This window comes from Notothenia coriiceps, unplaced genomic scaffold (genome assembly GCF_000735185.1).
Source record: "Notothenia coriiceps isolate Sejong01 unplaced genomic scaffold, NC01 NC01_scaffold00018951, whole genome shotgun sequence".
NCBI lineage: Eukaryota > Metazoa > Chordata > Actinopteri > Perciformes > Nototheniidae > Notothenia > Notothenia coriiceps.
The window spans coordinates 17,758-26,779 of record NW_011351652.1 but is presented as its reverse complement, the minus strand read 5'-3'; the positions used below and the strand labels follow the sequence as shown (position 1 = coordinate 26,779).

The 9,022-nt window shown below is 42.0% G+C and overlaps 1 protein-coding gene across 2 annotated transcripts; it reads left to right on the top strand.

The window, feature by feature from the left end:
• Positions 1-813: 813 nt before the first annotated feature.
• LOC104951332 (calcitonin gene-related peptide-like) lies at positions 814-6,545 on the top strand. Of its 2 annotated transcripts, XM_010777967.1 has the most exons (5): positions 814-904; positions 1,993-2,084; positions 3,024-3,158; positions 4,780-4,963; positions 5,451-6,545. In XM_010777967.1, the coding sequence occupies exons 2-4, from the start codon at positions 1,999-2,001 to the stop codon at positions 4,937-4,939; spliced, it is 381 nt and encodes a 126-aa protein (XP_010776269.1). In that variant the 5' UTR covers positions 814-904; positions 1,993-1,998; the 3' UTR covers positions 4,940-4,963; positions 5,451-6,545. The 2 variants fall into 2 exon arrangements, with proteins under 2 accessions (XP_010776269.1, XP_010776268.1); XM_010777966.1 differs by lacking the exons at positions 4,780-4,963; positions 5,451-6,545 and adding an exon at positions 3,880-4,433.
• Positions 6,546-9,022: the final 2,477 nt, after the last annotated feature.

Sequence of the window (9,022 nt, the reverse complement as noted above, 5' to 3'; positions counted from 1 at the left end):
TAGCGCTTTGGGGGGGGGGAGGATGTCATACATACAGTACCCACTGCGAGACAAGGCATACGTTTCAGGTTAATCACACTGTTTGAAAAATACACAAATTAAGTTGAAGAAAAATAACATTTTCACAGTTATTCATAGTTTGAAAGTAGTTGGTTTTCATAATTATTTGAGGGGAATCACAACATATTGAAATGAAATGGATTACATAAGCTCATTGTGTGTGAGATGGTGTGTGGAGCTGAATCACAGTGGGTGTAGTTGGTGCTATCCAAACAGCATTATGAATGAATGAATGAAAAGCTGAGGAGTGCGTCATCGTGTAGTGAACGTCCCTCCCCAGCAGATGGCCCCGCCTGCGTCTCTTAGCTGGGGAAGGTGGGAGTTGGGTTGAGGGAGGGGGGGCTGGGGGGCACCTTATCGATTTGAGATATAGCATGCAATGTAACATTTTTGGAAAGTTCTTAAAATATTTATTGCTGGTGATGCTTCTCCGTGAACACCAGTTTGCTTTTGCTTCCTATTTAATTAATGACATCAATGCAAATTGGGGGATAGCAAATGGTCCAAACGACTGACAGATTTTGTGAATGGAGCACTTACTGACTGGGGAATGACGTCAGCGCAGAGCCATATCCCTTATTAGTGAGCCAGGACTGAGGGGAGGCGTCCCATTGGCTCGCCATAGCATCAGAGCGACGTGATTGGCTGCTGGCGGATAATTAAACACCTACACAGTCAATGCACAAATCCAAGTGGTGGGATATATAGGCTGGTGCGTTGGCGCTGCATGCAACAGAATCAAGAGTTGTTCTGCAAGTTGAGAGAAAGTCAACTTATTGTGTTTTGCAATAGAGATACCTAGAGATATATATTTTTTTCTTCCGCTGGGTGATTACCACTGAAGGTAAGTGTTGACTTTTAAATGTTTGGGCGATGTGATGGAACTGTTAGTGTACCTGATAAGCTGTTTGCATGTGAGTGGATCAGATACAGAGTGACTGCGTTAGACTGTGGTGACGTGATAGTGTTGGTAATGGGATTGGAGTGTGACCACTGGGGTCACCAGCCTCACCACCACTCATTCTGTTGGGCTGCTCCGTGAAGGCCGAAGACCAACACAGAGAGAACAATAAGGATAAAAGGCAAGAAAGAGCAAAAGAAAGGGGATAAAATGAAGAACAGCAAGTGAAACAGCAAAAAGCAAAGAAGAGATGGACAGGAGGGACGAGTTTTGAGTGTGTGTGTCAGAGAGAGAGTATGTGTGTGTGTGTGTGTGTGTGTGTGTGTGTGTGTGTGTGTGTGTGTGTGTGTGTGTGTGTGTGTGTGTGTGTGTGTGTGTGTGTGTGTGTGAGAGAGAGAGAGAGTGCTGGCAGCTCATTACACTAATGCACCGGTCCCTTAGGGAGTTGGCAAGCTTGGAGTCCCCCCCCCCTCGCTCTCTTCCCTTTTCACCCCTCCTCTTTCAGAGCGAGCAAGTGCTATACGTGCCATGCACAGACGGACCCCCACCTACCTTATACACACACAATGATACACACACACACACACACACACACACACACACACACACACACACACACACACACACACACACACACAGACATGCATGTCACTGTGCAGCGTGAGAGAACTACCTGTCCTGAGCTCCTGGCTGGAAGAGGAACAAATCGTTTTGCAGAAGAAGAGTAGGGTCGTTACGAGGCTGAGGATGAGCAGCAGGAGACCCGAGAGAAAAGAGTGGCATGCTGAGATATGGGTAGATCTTTCTGGGAAGTGACAGGAATCAGTTTTTCTTCTTGTTGCAACTTCTTCCCAACAGCATCGGAGGATCAGACTTACTAGAACCTGTATTTTCTACATGTATGTCGATTTTTGCTGAATTTTGAGGGTGACTTGCAAACTTATTTTAACAGTGTGTGAGTGTGAAAGACAGCGGTGTGTGTGATGGTGTGTGTGATGGTAACGTGATGGGATGTCTTTGTTGCTGTGTAGGGGACCATGGTTATGTTGAAGATCTCTGCTTTCCTCGTTGCCTACGCCCTGGTCATTTGCCAGATGTACTGCTCACAAGCCGCCCCTGCCAGGTGAGACGCTCAACTTTCACATTTGTACACTTCAAACTTACGGCTAACATGCATTTGACCAGAAACTTGAGATATGTCGAAAAGTGGAACGGATGTAGAATTCCTAAATTGTTAGAATCACTAGAAACCAGTGGGAAAGAGATTAGGGTTGATGCTACATCTTTTTTTTTGTAACTACAGGAATCTGGTATAATTCGTCTTCTTGTCCATTTTCAGTATTGCTAGAAAACGATAAAGAAATGGGAGCTTTTACGTGACTAGTCTTCAACACAGAGTCTGTGATAATATGCATGCACGCAACTTTAAACATATTTTTAATATTTTATTTGAATATTTTATGAAGCTTAATGTTGTCACGTTGTATGAGCAAGATTAAAACTCGACTCCAGTTGAGGTATACAAGATCTAAAATGTGTCTTTAACCACATACTTCCAAAAATCATAATAATATAAATCTCAAATATGTCATTTCCCAATCAATAAACAACGTTTTATAACATTTACAATTACATGAAAAGGACTCTTCTTTCAAAAAGGGAATAACAGAAACAAAAAGAAGACAGGGAAACAGGGCGAGATTAATGAGATCTATATATTTATATGAAGCCCCTTTCAAGCCGCTCCCCGCCCTGTTCCCATGAAGCCATCGATTTAGTAATAAATCTGAAGGCGGCAGCTCTCAGGGACGGGGCACTCTCCGCAGATTGTTTCCCCGCGTTGGCTTGGGGCCTCCAACTCAGACGTCATCCCTCTCAGAGTTGGTGACGTCCCAGCAAAAAAACAACCCTCCTGACCCCCTCCTCTCCATCCAGTCGCAGCAGCCTACCCCACCCCTCCTTTTAACTGCAGGTGATCATTCTAGTTCTAGGATTGAATGCTTAATCTCAATACCTCTTCTTCCCTCCCCAAACCACCTGACCCCTAAACCATCCATCGCAGACCGGGTTTAGAGTCCATGTCAGACCGAGTCACGCTCACGGACTACGAGGCGCGAAGGTTACTCAACGCCATCGTGAAGGAGTTTGTTCAGATGACAGCGGAGGAACTGGAGCAGCAGGCGACTGAAGGAAACAGGTACACATACATCTTAATCCTTAAAAAAAAAAAACTTTCCTCAACAGGAACTGAAATATTTTGCCTGAATGAGAAAATGTAAAGTGGAAAATAAAAGGTAAAATGGAGGGCGAGGACTATTTAGGCACCGTGTCATTATCTGGGTCTCACTTTAACACCAACTGAAGTCTTTTTAGCGCCCCACTTGAGTTCAATCAGGCGTAGAGGTATGTACTTCTTAGACGAGAGATTGTTTCCAAGAAAAGACGCTTATAGACAAAACATTAAATCCCTCTATTCTCTGTTATGAACCCGCTCCCGCATGGATGAGTTTGATTTTGACTTTGTTTGAACGGACTACTATTTCCAGCCTGCCTGCGGGGCATGTGAACAGTGTGTGCCTAACGGAACGAATAAGTGTGCATGATGTCAATTAAGTGGAGTTGCATGACAGTGGGACTGGTTTCTGTTCCTTCTGTGGGTGTAGAAGAGAGAGGGGATTGACTGGGCGGGGGTGGGGATGGAGCATGGAGGGTAGAAGACAGGTTCTTTGAATGGTGAAAAGGGGTGAAAAGCATGATGCTATAAGGGGGGAATGTTGTTCTACCTGCAATGGCATGTGATTGAAATGCATGTGAGATAAATGGTGAGTGATGAAAGGAATACGATGAGTCCTGCATGTTCTTCCCATGCCTATGAGCCTGTTCTCTGCATGTGTTTCTGTGTTTCCCCTCCCCGACAGCATGGACAGGCCCCTCACCAAGCGGTGCTCCAACCTCAGCACCTGTGTGTTGGGCAAACTGTCTCAGGAGCTGCACAAGTTGCAGACGTTCCCTCGAACGAACGTGGGAGCAGGAACGCCCGGAAAGAAGCGCAGTGCGCCCGAGAGCGACAGCTATGCAAGCTACGGCGAGACGTTTGACAGCATCTAAACTCCTCTCCTTTACTGCATCTCTTTCTTCTTCCTCCTCTCTCTTCCTCCTCCTCCTCCTCAAAGTTCTTCCTTTTTTGTTTCTGCATCGGCAAGTGCATGTTGAGTTTTCCTGCTTGATTGACATGAGAAGAATAATACCTTTAACTGCAACCGACTTTTCTGTTAATTCTCCTTTCCCTGTTTACTTTTTTTTTTGCCAGAGAATACTTTGTCCCTTTAATTTGAGACAATCAGACTTAGTTTTCATAAATGTAACCCAGAAGCCATCTCTGTACTGTGCGTGGAGTCATCTGATGGCAGTTCACAGCTCTGAAATCCAAGAGTTGAGAGAGATCACTTAATCGAACCATTAATAAATTATCCACTCATGCGACACCATGTTTCTTGTTCAATAAACGTATTTTTCTACCAGGAGGCCTTAGCTCATTTTCATTCTTAGGGGTTCTTTAACACAGCCAATGGGTACTTTATAAACATGTTTGGACATAAAGGATTTTAAAAACATCTTTAAAATGATCTCTGAAGTTCTCAACGAGTTCAAAGGTAAGAAAAATGACAAGAAAATATGCGATTGAAGCTTTCAGGGCTTGATGCATATTTTGACCGTTATGTCCTTTGGTGTCACGTTACTGTTGATACAATGCACTGTGTGTTTTATTGATGAGTGTGACAGCAGACGTTAACCCCGGTTTCGTTCTCCTGAAGCAGCGTTACAGCACAGAAGCGAGCCTGCAACACGGCCACCTGCGTGACCCACCGCCTGGCGGACTTCCTCAGCCGGTCGGGGGGGATGGGAAACAGCAACTTCGTCCCCACCAACGTCGGCGCCAAGGCCTTCGGGAGGCGGAGGAGAAACGTTCAGATGTGAGACTCCAACACCTTCAGGGAAACGGTAAATACAGTTCTTCTTCTTTACTGTTACTTCTTCTACTACTTATTGTCGAACTAGTTCTTCTTCATCTCCTTCTTCTCTACCTCTTATTTTTTTATGAGATCTCTTCAATTGTACTCATTGCTTATGTATTGTTTACGATTGACCATTTGTGATTAGTAAGAGAATCATACTAATACATTGGGGTTTTCTCCATTTGCCAACTAAGACAATGCCAACAAAGTTGTGATATTAAAGATTAAAACTTAAATATTCAAACAGCTCATAACATACAAATAAAACCCAGATTTATAAAAAATGTTTTCGGCAATAACACCTGAGTTGACAGATTTTTTCATATTCATTTGATGATTAATGGATTCAAATCATATTTGGTTCACCGTGTGATAATTAAAAATGGACTATTGATGAATACCAGTTAGTGTAGTCCTTTCAAAGCTTTAAATGTATATTAATTGTCTTTCTTTCTTGTCTTTCTTTCTTTCAGTGGTTGAACCCAGACAAGAAAACACCAGAAAAAAACCCTGAGAACAAAAATCAACAAAAACAAAGCAGAAAATAAAAACACTGAACTGGCCCTTTACCCACTCCCTCACATTGTTACGGGGAAAAAAGAGACGCCACTGGACTTTCTCGTTCCCATCTCCATCCTGTTAGTGAAACCTTTTGCTTTTGGCAAATAAGAGAAAAAAATGAGAAAAAAAGCACTTTACTTTATGTACATGAACAAATGAACTCCTGAAGACAAAAAAAATACCCTAATGGTCCTCTTTTTTATACATGAGTATCATTGGAAAATAAAATGAAAGCTGCAGTTGTTATCACCTTATTGTTTCCCCTCCTTCCACCTCGTTAGAGCACATTTCTATGAGACCACCTCCCCATTTGAGATCCATACATCCTCCATATCTCCCTTTCCTTCCCGAGGGTACCCTGTTTTTCTGTGTGCCAGAGGGACGCCATTAAAGATCAGCCTACCCAAGGCCCCCCCCACAACGGCTGTTGTCTTGTGCCTTGATGTAGAACAATTTACATGAACATGATTGTACAGTTCTGTTTGGAGACGGTAAAGAAGACCTGAGCGAGGAAGAAGAGAACGAAGATTAATAATGTAAACAATATTGTGAAAAACTAATTTCAGCAAGATTAAAATGTATTTTAGATACACTCGGGTTTGGGGTACTTGTGTTGTTCTTCAAAGGTTTTTAAGTATTCAGGTTTAGAAAGACGTGAGCTATTACATTATGAGAAGCTTAGATTTGTACATGAATTGCTGGAATATTAATTAATAACGTCCAATCAAATGGCAAAACGGGACCGTACGCAAATAGATTTGTTAGAATTGTATTTCCCACTGACAAACACACTTTCACTTTCCATTTATCTATCTATTACTCTGCAAAAGTATTGAACCAGTCCACATTCACACACGACTGTCACTTTGTATGCAGCGACAGTCTGCAGGTGTAAACACATCAGTTTTATTGGGAGTATTTTCTGAATGACACCACAGCAGCATGGATATGTTGAGACAAATGATGATCCAAGAAAAAAAACAACCTGCATGGGTAATTGCTTAATAAACGGCAGCCAAAACTACAGTCAGACTTGTTCTTCTTCTAAATAAAGACCACTCTTTTTAATCAGAATCGGGATATACGGCCACTCACGATAATCATTCGGCAGAAGCAAAAAGCGTTTTTTTGAGATTGTCTTGTTGGCATCAGTGCAGAGAAAGTAATACATTTCTGACAGAAAACAACATATTATTCTTTATTGTTTAGATACAGTAAAATACATCATCTGAGTTACCTTTACTGCTCTTATAGCAGACATGAAGGCTGACTGAGCATTTTGGGCTTCTCTTGCTTTTACTGAAGCTCTCCAATAGATGGCAACATAATTATCTCGACTAAGGTTTCAGTGGAGCTCTGCAAAGTCTCTCAGGTCTGACTCGGGCATCTAAAAAAGTTTCAACCGGTGATAAATGTGAGCTCTTGGGCATACGCCACAGCAGGTGGTTTGTTTATTTGCTCTAACTATTGACTCAAAGGAGAAAGAACATCTATAATAGTGAAAAGGACAAGGGAAAAACACGAGTACATAAGGTTTTCACACTTGATGTCACTGCTTAGGGTTATCAGAACAGCATTGAAGTGTCAAAGCAGAGTTTCATAACAAGGATGTGTGGTTTTAATAGGTTTCCATTGAGGACAAATTGGTAAATTGCCTTTGAGAAACTGACAGCATCTTCTTGCTGCTGCTCCTGAGACACATAAAACATCATAGGAGCAAAAAAAGCTTAAGGTTTGAGTCCAATTCTGGACCAACTATGGATTTCTCGGTTCTTTTGAAAGTAAGTCTCAGTTGCCCCTCAGTAAAGCAATGATCTGTCATTTGTAGAAGACTGGTTGTACTTCAGTGGGTTACTTACTGAGTGAAATTATGTATAGCCAACTTTTTTTAGGGATTGTTAAGTAAAGGGACATGAAACCACAAGAAAAGTTAAATAGCGAGAAGTTGAACATCATTAGTAACCCTAACCCTAAATTGAATTGTAGTGGCAAACCATTACTTTAAGCCACTGAGGTGCCACTTTTTGGACATAATTGACGCCCACTTTAACTGGTCTGGTGAATAAAATAATCAATCAATCAATCAATGTTTATTTATATAGCCCAATATCACAAATGTTACATTTGTCTCAGTGGACTTCACAGTTTGTACAGAATATCAGTATGACAATACGACACCCTCTGTCCTTAGACCCTCACATCGTACAAGGAGAAAACCCCACAGTTTAAAGGGGAACATGGGAGAAACCTCAGGGAGAGCAACAGAGGAGGGATCCCTCTCCCAGGACGGAGAGACGTGCAATAGATGCTGTGTGTAAATCGAAAAGATAATACATTTACAACATAGATAGACCAAATGTTTGGAAATGCATGTGTGTATAATAGGAAGATGAATCCACGATGTCAACAATCCTGTGGGAGCCATCAGGGAAGTAGTATGATGAGAGTCAGGCAGGACCACAGAGACAGGTTCAGCCACGACTCGAAGTCCAGGACTCAGGATAGAGGATCAAGGACTCAGGATAGAGGATCAAGGACTCAGGATAGAGGATCCAGGACGCACGACCACAGCAACAGGATCAGCCTCGACTCAGGATCCCGGCGTAGATAGACACCAAAAAGAAATTTGGGGAAGCTGGGTTATTCAGAACATGAGAGTACACAGGTACAGACAGAGAGAAGGAAGAAGTAAGGTGTCCCCCGACAGTCTAAGCCTGTAGCAGCTAAACTATCGCAGACTGAAAACTCATCTCTTTAGACTCCACTTCGAGCGATAGAATTACTAACAAAGCACTTATATACTAACAAAGGACTGGCTTATCTAAAGCCAGTTGAGTAGCACTCTATGAAACCTGATGTACTTATATGATTCTGTTTTCTTCAAGTTTGTATCTTCTTGGTCGAATGTACTTATTGTAAGTCACTTTGGATAAAAGCCTCAGCTAAATGCAATGTAATGTACGTGTCTACGTACATCCACTCCCTTAGGATAGGTTGAGGGAAAAGGGTTTAAAAGGGAATAAAAGTAGAATACCAAAAGTTTCCAATTGAAGGCTGAATTTTGTATACATTAAGTGTTTTCCATCAAACTTGCTTTCAGATTTCCATTCCAATGGGTTTCCATTAGTGAGAAATGGTGAAGGAATGGTTTTATCTGCTGCTTCTGAGACACATAATAAATCATAAGGGCTAAAAGACATAAGGTTTGACGCTCAGATCCTGGACCAACTGTGGAAAATTGTACTTTTTCTTAGATCTTTTGAAAGTATTTCTAAGTTGACTTTCATCAAGGCACTGAACTCTCCTTTGTAGAGGTTTGGTTGTTCTGGTTTGCTCTTCAGTGGGTTACTTACTGAGTGAAATGTGGAACCTAGTACTTTAGGGATCGATGAATAAAGGAACATGAAAACCACAAGAAAAGTTAAAGATAGAAAAGTGTATCTTTAATAACCCTAACGCCTAACCCTAACACCTAACCCTAACC

Excerpts from the sequence above, each read along its gene's own strand:
- LOC104951332 (XM_010777966.1), top strand. The coding sequence starts at position 1,999 with ATGGTTATGTTGAAGATCTCTGCTTTCCTCGTTGCCTACGCCCTGGTC. Across the intron at positions 2,085-3,023 it reads TCACAAGCCGCCCCTGCCAG|ACCGGGTTTAGAGTCCATGT; the intron begins GTGAGACGCTCA and ends CATCCATCGCAG. Across the intron at positions 3,159-3,879 it reads CAGGCGACTGAAGGAAACAG|CATGGACAGGCCCCTCACCA; the intron begins GTACACATACAT and ends CCTCCCCGACAG.